The sequence below is a fragment of the Hyperoodon ampullatus genome (assembly GCF_949752795.1).
Source record: "Hyperoodon ampullatus genome assembly, chromosome: 4".
Taxonomy (NCBI): domain Eukaryota; kingdom Metazoa; phylum Chordata; class Mammalia; order Artiodactyla; family Ziphiidae; genus Hyperoodon; species Hyperoodon ampullatus.
This window is the reverse complement of record NC_136917.1, coordinates 67,902,647-67,916,773: the sequence shown is the minus strand read 5'-3', so window position 1 is coordinate 67,916,773 and position 14,127 is coordinate 67,902,647. Positions and strand designations below refer to the sequence as shown.

General features: G+C 36.4%; 1 protein-coding gene across 1 annotated transcript in view; it reads left to right on the top strand.

The window, feature by feature from the left end:
• The window catches only part of ADAMTS19 (ADAM metallopeptidase with thrombospondin type 1 motif 19), a gene marked incomplete at both ends in the record, with an annotated part of 288,810 nt that overhangs the window by 191,570 nt on the left and 83,113 nt on the right, over nucleotides 1-14,127 (top strand). The window contains one exon of the mRNA XM_079701794.1: nucleotides 2,672-2,752. Coding sequence (XP_079557920.1) covers nucleotides 2,672-2,752 — 81 coding nt within the window. The remainder of the gene's footprint in view (nucleotides 1-2,671; nucleotides 2,753-14,127) is intronic.

Genomic DNA, 14,127 nt, shown 5'->3' with positions numbered 1-14,127 from the left:
CACCACAACTACTGAGCCTGCGCTCTAGAGCCCGCGAGCCACAACTACTGAGCCTGCATGCCTAGAGTCCATGCTCTGCAACAAGGGAAGCCACCACAGTGAGAAGCCCACACACCGCAACAAAGAGTGGCCCCCACTCGCTGCAACTAGAGAAAGCCCGCACACCGCAATGAAGACCCAATGCAGCCAAAAATAAATTAATTTAATTAATTAATTTAAAAAAAACACACACACATAACTGTCACCGAGGTTGAATCCTTGACTTCTCCTGTCTCTCAGTTTTCTCCGTTAACTCCCATGGCTTAAATTACTGCCTCACAAAGGTACTTCAACAGGCTGACCTTTCCCTGGAGTTCCAGAAGTTCCAGAGTTCTTACTGGATATTTTTACTAGTGTATTATACTGTTTTGTTAAAAACAAATTGCAAAGCCAAACGTCAGATTATTGCCCAAACTTGACTTCCATGTTCCTATAAATGATGGCTGCATTTGCACATAAGTAATAATGAAGAATTGTGTTCAATGTTTATTTCCCCACTTTCTATTGGTTCTCAAATTCAGAATTTGTTTTCTTTACTATGCCTTCTGGTTTTTCTACCTTAGCCTCTAGCACTCCTGGATTTTTACGTTAGCCTCCTGACACTGTTATCTACAGCTATATCGCTGGGCATCTCGCATACTGCTGTCATATAAAGCCTCTCCAAACCAGTATCTAACTACCACATTCCTTGCCGTAGAATGTTCAGTAGCTTCAAATGGATAAATTCAGTGTCCTGGGCATGCATTTAAACTCTCCTAATATAGCCAAATTCTTACACCTTCTCATTCTGTCAGAATTATTATATTTATGTGGTCCTAAAAATACCACTTACTATGTTACTTTTCTTTACATTCAGTGAACTCATTCTTTTTCTGTATGTAGTTGGCTCTTAAATAACAAAGGTTTGAACTGCATGGGTCCACTTATATGTGGATTTTTAAAAATAGTAAATACTATATTACTACACGACCTGCAGTTGTTCAAATCTACGGACGTGGAACCACGGATACAGAGGGTTCACTATTTATTATACTCAGATTTTTTACTGCTCTTAACCTCTGCATTGTTCAAGGGTCACTTGTATATCCAAATTCTATCCATTTTTCAAAGACAGTTAATCTGTTTGCTTCTTTATGAAGCTTTCCTTGACTATATGAAATGTTCTCTCCTCTGAATCATTGTGACTCCTGCTGATGCCAGTGTTTCTCAAACGTAAGTAATGTATATAACCACTTAAAAGAAAAAAAGGAAAAAAATCCCACTTCTGTGAGTTAAAATAGCAGCAAAACTTTTGAGTATTGATGTGATCAGAGAAGGGGGACAGTTTAAACAACATTGATTTACATTCTTCAGCAGGGAATTAAACATTATTTTGAATATGACCCTTTTAACATAAATTTGGAAGTTTTATTTAACTCATTTTTATGTAAGATATTTGTGCCTTGTCTTTCTAATTCAATTATAAGCTCATTGAGTACACAGACCTTCTTACCTTACTTCAATATACCAATAGACAGTAAACATTTGTTTCCATTTTCATTGCTGCGTATTGTGTTCATGTAACAAAGTGGAAGTGCTTGTATGATTTGGTGTTACTAAAAATGGTTAAATTGAGTAAGTAGTATTTGCTAATGGAAATGTTGATTTGAAAAGCACAGACCTCTAATCCCAGGCACTGCCACCAGGTGGGGTGTCTGTTACCTTTTGGTAAACACCAAATAATTGTCAACAGTTTCAGGAATTTGAATTATTGATCAACAGGAGACAACTCTGGGATTAGCTGTTATACCTTTTTAACGTAGCTTTGAAATTAGACTTTTATCAGGGCTGTATGTAGCTACACAGAAGTACTAAGAAGACTATTAAATGTTATTTTACTATAATTTTAAAGCATAACTATTCAGCCAAAAGTTGGCATCTGCTGTCTTTTCTGCACCAAATGAAGTCTTGATTTTGACTTTTTATGCACACTTTCTCTTCTATCCAGCTTTATCTTACCGTCTTATTTCACTTCAAGCATTACATTCCTAACCACTGCTGAAGAATATTTCCTAAGAAACACCTAATTGAATCTTGCTCCTAGCCGTCTGACACCTTCCAGGGTGACACCCGATTGCTTGGTGTGGCCTTACACTTCTCTCCAGCCCCAGATTCAAAACCCTTGGTTAATCGTCCAGAGAGGGCTTGGTCTCTCTTGTCTTATACTCAACTACTTCAGGGACCAGACATCCACCATCTGTATGCTCTCCAGCTGTGTTTGCTCCTTCCCCCCATTTTCTAATGTAAAGGAGTTCCATGAGCAGAACTTAAGGTTATTTGCTCTGTTCCAAGATTCACTGTGTTTCTAACCAGGCTGTCCCATTGTGCTTTTTTCTCACCTCATAATTCATAAGCTGTCAGGGAGCTTTACAGTCACCTACTTGCTCTTGATAGCATTGTATTCTCAACGTTTTTCCAAGAAACTTCTCCAGTTGAACTTATGACAGCTTTTATACATAATTTTTTTTCTTTACATAGGTATTGAAGTATCACAGCAAAAGCCAAAACCAAAAGAGAAATAGGGCAAGTCAATGAAGAAAAGAGGAATTAGAAAAAACTCAAGATGTATTTCACGTTTTATTGATTCTTACAGGTTATGTAGAAGTGTTGGTGATACCTGCTGGAGCAAGAAGAATCAAAATTGTGGAGGAAAAGCCGGCACACAGCTACTTAGGTAACCTGTGTTACAGACACAGAGCCCATGCAAGTCCAAGCTTAGCTGCCCTGCCCTGAGAGTGCTCTTATGACCAAGACGTCAGTGTGTTTCTAGTTACATGTTTGAAATTCCCAGGAAGCACCTCTTGTCATATCAAGTAGGAATTTTTTCCTTCCCTCCCAGGGGCTTCCCAGGAGCAAAAGCAATCTGGTTGTCTCTGTGTTTGGTGGGGGTGGGTGTTATAAATTCCTTCCGCATATTAGTCCATGTTAGGAAACAAACACTCATTGGGGGATTTGGGTATGTTTTATTTCATATATATATATATATGTATATATATATATATATATATTTAATAAATATATTTATTTCATATATGCATGAACATAAATGTATACATATTCATGTTTACTGCATGTGCAAATGCATACATCAATGTGTGTTTATATATATAATGATTGCTCTATAACTTGGAAATCTTGTGGATTCTTAAAAAAATTTCTATGTACTAAAAGGACTTCCCCTTTTAATGGAAGACAGTGCTGTCTTTTGCATCACTTCAGGTGTACTCATCTATGAAGAAAGTATTTTTTTAAAAATTTTTAATAGAAAAAGTTGACTTGCAATATTATGTAGTTTCAGGTATACTGCATAGTGCTTTGACATGTGCATACATTATGAAATGGTCACCACCATAAGTCTAGTAACCATCTGCTCCCAAACGAAGTTATTACAGTGTTATTGACCATATTCCTTTTGCTGTATATGACAGGACCTTGACTTGCTAATTCCATTACTGGAGGTTTTTACCTCTTACTACCCTTCACCTATTTCATGTACCCCCCACCCTCTCCCTCTGGCAGTCACCCCTTTGTATCTAAGAGGTTCTTTTTATTTTGTTTGTTTTTCTTGTCTGACTGCTATGGCTAGGACTTGCAATACTATGTGGAATGAAAGTGGTGAGAGTGGGCATCTTTATCTTGTTCCTGATCCTAGAGGAAATGCTTTCACCTATTCACCATTGAGTATGATGTTGGCTGTGGTTTTGTCATATCTGGCCTTTATTACGTTGAGGTATATTCCTTCTATACCCACTTCATTGAAAGTTTTTTTTTATCATGAATGTTGAATTTCATAAAAAGCTTTTTCTGCACCTATTGAGATGATTATATGATTTTTATTCCTCAGTTTGTTTACATGATGTATCACATTGATTGATTTGTGGATATTGAACCATCCTTGCAACTCTGGGATAAACCTCACTTAATCATGGTGTAATATCCTTTTAATGTATTGTTGAATTTGATTTTCTAATATTTCGTTGAGGAGTTTTGGATCTATATTCATCAGGGATATTGGCCTGTAATTTTCTTTTTTTCTGGTATCTCTGTCTAGTTTTGGTATCAAGGCAATTCTGGCCTCACAGAATGAATTTTAAACTGTTCCTTTCTCTTCAATTTTGGGGAATAGTTTGAGAAGAATAGACATTAACTCTTCTTTAAATGTTTGGTAGATTCACCTGTGGAGCTGTCTGGTCCTTGACTTTTGTTTATTGGGAGTATTTTGATTACCGAATCAATTTCATTACTGGTAATTGGTATTTCATACTTTCTATTTCTTCCTGATTCAGTCTTGGGATGTTGCACATTTCCAGGAATTTATTCATTGCTTATAGGTTGTCCAATTTATTGATGTATAATTATTCATAGTAATCTCTTATGATCCTCTGTATTTCTCTGGTGTTAATTGTAACTTTCTTTTCATTTATGATTTTATTTAATTGGGCCCTTGAGAAAGTATTTTTAAATTTTTAAGTACTGCTTCTGGAAAAAAATTCTATCAGCTATTTTAATTAGGCCAGTTAATGATTTTTAAATATATGAAAGAAAATATTATGTTGTCAAAATACATATTGCTTATAAATTAATATTTCAAACTAATTAAGTCATATAAAATGATCTTTCATAGTCATGGCATCCACAGATAGAAGTATGTAATGTGATATGCTGGAAAAAGAGTAAATATTATCCCAGAATTTAAACATTGTATTTATATACTTTTTTAAATTTTTATATCTTTATTTTATATTGAAGTATATTTGATTTACAATATTGTATTAGATTTAGGTGTACAGCAAAGTGATTCAGTTATACATATACATATATCTATTCTTTTTCAGATTCTTTTCCTATTTAGGTTATTACAGAATATCAAGTAGAGTTCCCTATACTATACAGTAGGTCCTTGTTGATTCCTATTTTATATATAGTAGTGTGTATATGTTAATCCCAACCTCCTAATTTACACCCTCCCCCTTTTTTCCCTTTGGTAACCATAAGTTTGTTTTCTAAGTCTGTGAGTCTGTTTCTGTTTTGTAAGTAAATTCATTTGTATCATTTGTTTAGATTCCTCATGTAAGTGATATGGTATTTGTCTTTCTCTGACTTCACTTAGTATGATAATCTCTAGGTCCATCTATGTTGCTGCACATAGAATTATTTTATTCATTTTTATGGCTGAGTAATATTCCATTGTATATATGTACCAGCATCTTCTTTATCCATTCATCTGTTCATGGACATGTACACTGCTCCCATAGCTTCACTATTGTAAACAGTACTGCAATAAATATTTAGGGTGCATGTATCTTTTCGAATTAAGGTTTTCTCCAGATATATGCCTAGGAGTGGGATTGCTGGATTATATGCTAGCTCTATTTTTAGTTTTTTGAGGAACCTCCATAGTGTTCTCCATAGTGGCTGTATGAATGTACATTCCCACCAACAGTGTAGAAAAAGGTTCCCTTTTCTTCACACCCTCTCCAGCATTTATTGTTTGTAAGCTTTTTGATGATGGACCATTCTGACTGGTGTGAGGTGATACCTCATTGTAGTTTTGACTTGCATTTCTTTAGTAATTAGTGACGTTAAGCATCTTTTCATGTGCTTTTGACCATCTGTATGTCTTCTTTGGAGAAATGTCTATTTAAATCTTTGGCCCATTTTTGGATTGGGTTGTTTATTTTTTACATATTGAGTTGCATGAACTGTTTGTATATTTTGGAGATTAATCCCTTGTCAGTTGCATCATTTGCAAACATTTTCTCCCATTCTGTGGGTTGTCTTTTCCTCTTGTTTATGGTTTCCTTTGCTGTGCAAAAGCTTTTAAGTTTAATTAGGTCCTGTTTGCTTATTTTTGTTTTTATTTTCATTACTCTAGGAGGTGGATCCAAAAAGATATTGCTGCAATTTATGACAAAGTGTATTCTGCCTATGTTTTCCTCTAAGAATTTTATAATATGCAGTCTTACATATAAGTCTTTAATCCATTTTGACTTTATTTTTGTATTATGGTGTTAGAGAATGTTCTGATTTCATTCTTTTACATGTAGCTGTCCAGTTTTCCCAGCACCACTTATTGAAGAGACTGTCTTTTCTCCATTATATATTCTTGCCCCCTTTGTCATAGATTAATTGACCATAGGTGTGTGGGTTTATTTCTGGGTTTTCTATCCTGTTCCATTTGTCTATATTTCTGTGTTTCTGCCGTACAAAACTGTACTGTAGCTTTGTAGTATAGTCAGAAGTCAGGTAGCCTGAATCCTCCAGCTCCATTTTCCTTTCTCAAGATTGCGTTGGCTGTTTGGGGAATCTTGTGTTTCCACACAAATTTTTAAATTTTTTGTTCTACTTCTGTGAAAAATGTAATTGGGAATTTGATAGGGATTACATTGAATCTGTAGATTGCCTTGGGTAATATAGTCATTTTGACAATATTCATTCTTCCAATCAAGGAACAGGGTATATCTTTCCATCTGTTTGCCTCATCTTCAGTTTCTTCCATCAAAGTCTTTTAGTTTTCAGAGTACAGGTCTTTTGCCTCCTTAGGTAGGTTTATTCCTATGTATTTTTTTCTTTTTGATGTGATGGTAAATGACACTGTTTCCTTAATTTCTCTTCCCGATCTTTCATTATTATTGTATAGAAATGCAACAGAAATCTGTGTATTAATTTGGCATCCGGCAACTTTACCAAATTCATTGATGAGCTCTAGAAGGTTTCTGGTATCATCTTTAGGATTTTCTATCTATGGTACCATATCATCTGCAGACAGTGACAATTTTACTTCTTTTCCAATTTGGATTTCTTTTACTCTTTTTTTCCTCTGATTGCCATGGGTAGGACTTCCAAAACTATGTTGAATAAAAGTGACAGGAGTACACATCCTTGTCTTGTTCCTGATCTTAGAGGAAATACTTTCAGCTTTTCACCATAGAGTATGATGTTAGCTGTGGGTTTGTCATATATGGCTTTTATTATGTTGGGGAATGTTCCCTCTATGCCCACCTGCTGGAGAGTTTTTATCATAAATGGGTGTTGAACTTTGTCAAAAGATTTTTCTGCACCTATTGAGATGATCATATGGTTTTTATTCTTCAATTTGTTAATGTCGTGTATCGTACTGATTGATTTGTGGAGACTGAAAACTCCTTGCATACCTCGGATAATCCCACTTAATCATGGTGTATGATCCTTTTAATGTATTGTTGGATTCAGTTTGCTAGTATTTTTCCGTCTATGTTCATCAATGATATTGATCTTTCTTTTTTTGTGGTATCTTTGTCCGGTTTTGGTATCAGGGTGATGGTGGCCTCATAGAGTGAGTTTGTGAGTATTCCTTTCTCTGCAACTATTTGGAATAGTTTTAGAACAATGGTTGTAAACTCTTCTCTAAATCTTTGATAGAATTTACCTGTAAAACCAGTAAAAGTCCTGGACTTTTCTTTGTTGGGAATTTTTTTTTATTAGTTTCTGCTTTATAACAAAGTGAATCAGTCATACATATACATCTGTTCCCACATCCCTTCCCTCTTGTGTCTCCATCCCTCCCACCCTCCCCATCCCACCCCTCGAGGTGGTCAAAAAGCACCGAGCTGATCTCCCTGTGCTCTGCGGCTGCTTCCCACGATCTATCTACCTTACGTTTGGTAGTGTATATATGTCCATGCCGCTCTTTCACTTTGTCACAGCTTACCCTTCCCCCTGCCCATATCCTCAAGTCCATTCTCAAGTAGGTCTGTGTCTTTATTCCTGTTTTACCCCTAGGTTCTTAATGACATTTTTTTTCTTAAATTCCATATATATGTGTTAGCATACGGTATTTGTCTTTCTCTTTTCTGACTTACTTCACTCTGTATGACAGACTCTAGGTCTATCCACCTCATTACAAATAGCTCAGTTTCGTTTCTTTTTATGGCTGAGTAATATTCCATTGCATATATGTGCCACATCTTCTCTATCCATTCATCCGATGATGGACACTTAGGTTGTTTCCAGCTCCGGGCTATTGTGAATAGAGCTGCAATGAACATTTTGGTACATGTCTCTTTTTTTTTTTTTTTTTTTTAAATTGTATTAAAAACTTTAATTTTTTTAAAAAATAAAATAAAATACAAATAACTTTTTTTTTTATTAGTTTCTGCTTTATAACAAAGTGAATCAGTCATACATATACATCTGTTCCCACATCCCTTCCCTCATGCATCTCCCTCCCTCCCACCCTCCCCATCCCACCCCTCCAGGCGGTCACAAAGCACCGAGCTGATCTCCCTGTGCTCTGTGGCTGCTTCCCACTATCTATCTACCTTACGTTTGGTAGTGTATATATGTCCATGCCTCTCTTTCCCTTTGTCACAGCTTACCCTTCCCCTTCCCCATATCCTCAAGTCCATTCTCAAGTAGGTCTGTGTCTTTATTCCCGTTTTACCCCTAGGTTCTTCATGACATTTTTTTTTTTTTAATTCCATATATATGTGTTAGCATACGGTATTTGTCTTTCTCTTTCTGACTTACTTCACTCTGTATGACAGACTCTAGGTCTATCCACCTCATTACAAATAGCTCAGTTTCGTTTCTTTTTATGGCTGAGTAATATTCCATTGTATATATGTGCCACATCTTCTTTATCCATTCATCCGATGATGGACACTTAGGTTGTTTCCAGCTCCGGGCTATTGTGAATAGAGCTGCAATGAACATTTTGGTACATGTCTCTTTTTGAATTATGGTTTTCTCAGGGGATATGCCTAGTAGTGGGATTGCTGGGTCATATGGTAGTTCTATTTTTAGTGTTTTAAGGAACCTCCATACTGTTCTCCATAGTGGCTGTACCAATTCACATTCCCACCAGCAGTGCAAGAGTGTTCCCTTTTCTCCACACCCTCTCCAGCATTTGTTGTTTCTAGATTTCTTGATGATGGCCATTCTGACTGGTGTGAGATGATATCTCATTGTAGTTTTGATTTGCATTTCTCTAATGATTAATGATGTTGAGCATTCTTTCATGTGTTTGTTGGCAGTCTGTATATCTTCTTTGGAGAAATGCCTATTTAAGTCTTCTGCCCATTTTTAGATTGGGTTGTTTGCTTTTTTGCTATTGAGCTGCATGAGATGCTTATAAATTTTGGAGATTAATCCTTTGTCAGTTGCTTCATTTGCAAATATTTTCTCCCATTCTGAGGGTTGTCTTTTGGTCTTGTTTATGGTTTCCTTTACTGTTCAAAAGCTTTGAAGTTTCATTAGGTCCCATTTGTTTATCTTTGTTTTTAGTTCCATTTCTCTAGGAGGTGGGTCCAAAAGGATCTTGCTGTGATTTATGTCATAGAGTGTTCTGCCTATGTTTTCCTCTAAGAGTTTGATAGTTTCTGGCCTTACATTTAGGTCTTTAATCCATTTTGAGCTTATTTTTGTGTATGGTGTTAGGGAATGATCTAGTCTCAAACTTTTACATGTCCCTGTCCAGTTTTCCCAGCACCACTTATTGAAGAGGCTGTCCTTTCTCCACTGTACATTCCTGCCTCCTTTATCAAAGATAAGGTGACCCTATGTGCGTGGGTTTATCTCTGGGTTTTCTATCCTGTTCCATTAATCTATCTCTCTGTTTTTGTGCCAGTACCACACTGTCTTGATTACTGTAGCTTTGTAGTATAGTCTGAAGTCAGGGAGCCTGATTCCTCCAGCTCCGTTTTTCGTTCTCAAGATTGCTTTGGCTATTCGGGGTCTTTTGTTTTTCCAAACAAATTTTGAAAATTTTTGTTCTAGTTCTGTGAAAAATGCCAGTGGTAGTTTGATAGGGATTGCATTGAATCTGTAGATTGCTTTGGGTAGTCGAGTCATTTTCACAATATTGATTCTTCCAATCCAGGAGCATGGTATATCTCTCCATCTATTTGTATCATCTTTAATTTCTTTCATCAGTGTCTTATAATTTTCTGCATACAGGTCTTTTGTCTCCTTAGGTAGGTTTATTCCTAGATATTTTATTCTTTTTGTTGCAATGGTAAATGGGAGTGTTTTCTTGATTTCACTTTCACATTTTTCATCATTAGTGTACAGGAATGCCAGAGATTTCTGTGCATTAATTTTGTATCCTGCTACTTTACCAAATTCATTGATTAGCTCTAGTAGTTTTCCGGTAGCATCTTTAGGATTCTCTATGTATAGTATCATGTCATCTGCAAACAGTGACAGCTTTACTTCTTCTTTTCCAATTTGGATTCCTTTTATTTCCTTTTCTTCTCTGATTGCTGTGGCTAAAACTTCCAAAACTAAGTTGAATAAGAGTGGTGAGAGTGGGCAGCCTTGTCTTGTTCCTGATCTTAGTGGAAATGGTTTCAGTTTTTCACCATTAAGGACGATGTTGGCTGTGGGTTTGTCATATATGGCCTTTATTATGTTGAGGAAAGTTCCCTCTATGCCTACTTTCTGCAGGGTTTTTATCATAAATGGGTGTTGAATTTTGTCGAAAGCTTTCTCTGCATCTATTGAGATGATCATATGGTTTTTCTTCTTCAATTTGTTAATATGGTGTATCACATTGATTGATTTGCATATATTGAAGAATCCTTGCATTCCTGGAATACACCACACTTGATCATGGTGTATGATCCTTTTAATGTGCTGTTGGATTCTGTTTACTAGTATTTTGTTGAGGATTTTTGCATCTATGTTCATCAGTGATATTGGCCTGTAGTTTTCTTTCTTTGTGACATCCTTGCCTGGTTTTGGTATCAAGGTGATGGTGGCCTCGTAGAATGAGTTTGGGAGTGCTCCTCCCTCTGCTATATTTTGGAAGAGTTTGAGAAGGATAGGTGTTAGCTCTTCTCTAAATGTTTGATAGAATTCGCCTGTGAAGCCATCTGGTCCTGGGCTTTTGTTTGTTGGAAGATTTTTAATCACATTTTCAATTTCAGTGCTTCTGATTGGTCTATTCATATTTTCTATTTCTTCCTGAGTCAGTCTTGGCAGGTTGTGCATTTCTAAGAATTTGCCCATTTCTTCCAGGTTTTCCATTTTATTGGCATAGAGTTTCTTGTAGTAATCTCTCATGATCTTTTGTATTTCTGCAGTGTCATTTGTTACTTCTCCTTTTTCATTTCTAATTCTATTGATTTGAGTCTTCTCGCTTTTTTTCTTGATGATTCTGGCTAATGGTTTATCAATTTTGTTTATCTTCTCAAAGAACCAGCTTTTAGTTTTATTGATCTTTGCTATCATTTCCTTCATTTCTTTTTCATTTATTTCTGATCTGATCTTTATGATTTCTTTCCTTCTGCTAACTTTGGGGGTTTTTTGTTCTTCTTTCTCTAATTGCTTTAGGTGCAGGGTCAGGTTGTTTACTCGAAATATTTCCAGTTTCTTAAGGTGGGATTGTATTGCTATAAACTTCCCCCTTAGAACTGCTTTTGCTGTGTCCCATAGGTTTTGGGTTGTCGTGTCTCCATTGTCATTTGTTTCTAGGTATTTTTTAATTTCCTCTTTGATTTCTTCAGTGATCACTTCGTTACTGAGTAGTGTATTGTTTAGCCTCCATGTGTTTGTATTTTTTACAGATCTTTTCCTGTAATTGATGTCTAGTCTCATAGCATTGTGGTCAGAAAAGATACTTGATACAATTTCAATTTTCTTAAATTTACCAAGGCTTGATTTGTGACCCAAGATATGATGTATCCTGGAGAATGTTCCATGAGCACTTGAGAAAAATGTGTATTCTGTTGTTTTTGGATGGAATGTCCTATAAATATCAATTAAGTCCATCTTGCTTAATGTATCATTTAAAGCTAGTGTTTCTTTATTTATTTTCTTTTAGGATGATCTGTCCATTGGTGAAAGTGGGGTGTTAAAGTCCCCTACTATGAGTGTATTACTCTCTATTTCCCCTTTTATGGCTGTTAGTATTTGCCTTATGTATTGAGGTGCTCCTGTGTTGGGTGCATAAATATTTACAATTGTTATATCTTCTTCTTGGATCGATCCCTTGATCATTATGTAGTGTCCTTCTTTGTCTCTTCTAGTAGTCTTTATTTTAAAGTCTATTTTGTCTGATATGAGAATTGCTACTCCAGCTTTCTTTTGATTTCCATTTGCATGGAATATCTTTTTCCATCCCCTTACTTTCAGTCTGTTTGTGTCTCTAGGTCTGAAGTGGGTCTCTTGTACACAGCATATATATGGGTCTTGTTTTTGTATCCATTCAGCTAATCTATGTCTTTTGTTGGGAGCATGTAGTCCATTTACATTTAAGGTAATTATTGATATGTATGTTCCTATTCCCATTTCCTTAATTGTTTTCGGTTCATTATTGTAGGTCTTTTCCTTCTGTTGTGTTTGTTGCCTAGAGAAGTTCCTTTAGCATTTGCTGTAAAGCTGCTTTGGTGGTGCTGAACTCTCTCAGCTTTTGCTTGTCTGTAAAGGTTTTAATTTCTCCATCAAATCTGAATGAGATCCTTGCTGGGTAGAGTAATCTTGGTTGCAGGTTTTTTTCCTTCATCACTTTAATTATGTCCTGCCACTCCCTTCTGGCTTGTAGAGTTTCTGCTGAGAGATCCGCTGTTAACCTGATGGGGATTCCCTTGTGTGTTATTTGTTGTTTTTCCCTTACTGCTTTTATTTTTTATTTATTTTTATTTTTTTTATTAGTTTCTGCTTGATAAGAAAGTGAATCAGTCATACATATACATCTGTTCCCACATCCCTTCCCTCATGCATCTCCCTCCCTCCCACCCTCCCCATCCCACCCCTCCAGGCGGTCACAAAGCACCGAGCTGATCTCCCTGTGCTCTGCGGCTGCTTCCCACTATCTATCTACCTTACGTTTGGTAGTGTATATATGTCCATGCCTCTCTTTCGCTTTGTCACAGCTTACCCTTCGCCCTCCCCATATCCTCAAGTCCATTCTCAAGTAGGTCTGTGTCTTTATTCCCGTTTTACCCCTAGGTTCTTCATGACTTTTTCTTTTAATTCCATATATATGTGTTAGCATACGGTATTTGTCTTTCTCTTTCTGACTTACTTCACTCTGTATGACAGACTCTAGGTCTATCCACCTCATTACAAATAGCTCAGTTTCGTTTCTTTTTATGGCTGAGTAATATTCCATTGTATATATGTGCCACATCTTCTTTATCCATTCATCCGATGATGGACACTTAGGATGTTTCCAGCTCCGGGCTATTGTGAATAGAGCTGCAATGAACATTTTGGTACATGTCTCTTTTTGAATTATGGTTTTCTCAGGGGATATGCCTAGTAGTGGGATTGCTGGTTCATATGGTAGTTCTATTTTTAGTGTTTTAAGGAACCTCCATACTGTTCTCCATAGTGGCTGTACCAATTCACATTCCCACCAGCAGTGCAAGAGTGTTCCCTTTTCTCCACACCCTCTCCAGCATTTATTGTTTCTAGATTTCTTGATGATGGCCATTCTGACTGGTGTGAGATGATATCTCATTGTAGTTTTGATTTACATTTCTCTAATGATTAATGATGTTGAGCATTCTTTCATGTGTTTGTTGGCAGTCTGTATATCTTCTTTGGAGAAATGCCTATTTAAATCTTCTGCCCATTTTTGGATTGGGTTGTCTGTTTTTTTTGCTATTGAGCTGCGTGAGCTGTTTATAAATTTTGGAGATTAATCCTTTGTCAGTTGCTTCATTTGCAAATATTTTCTCCCATTCTGAGGGTTGTCTTTTGGTCTTGTTTATGGTTTCCTTTGCTGTGCAAAAGCTTTGAAGTTTCATTAGGTCCCGTTTGTTTATCTTTGTTTTTATTTCCATTTCTCTAGGAGGTGGGTCCAAAAGGATCTTGCTGTGATTTATGTCATAGAGTGTTCTACCTATGTTTTCCTCTAAGAGTTTGATAGTTTCTGGCCTTACATTTAGGTCTTTAATCCATTTTGAGCTTATTTTTGTGTATGGTGTTAGGGAATGATCTAGTCTCAAACTTTTACATGTCCCTGTCCAGTTTTCCCAGCACCACTTATTGAAGAGGCTGTCCTTTCTCCACTGTACATTCCTGCCTCCTTTATCAAAGATAAGTTGGCCATATGTGCGTGGG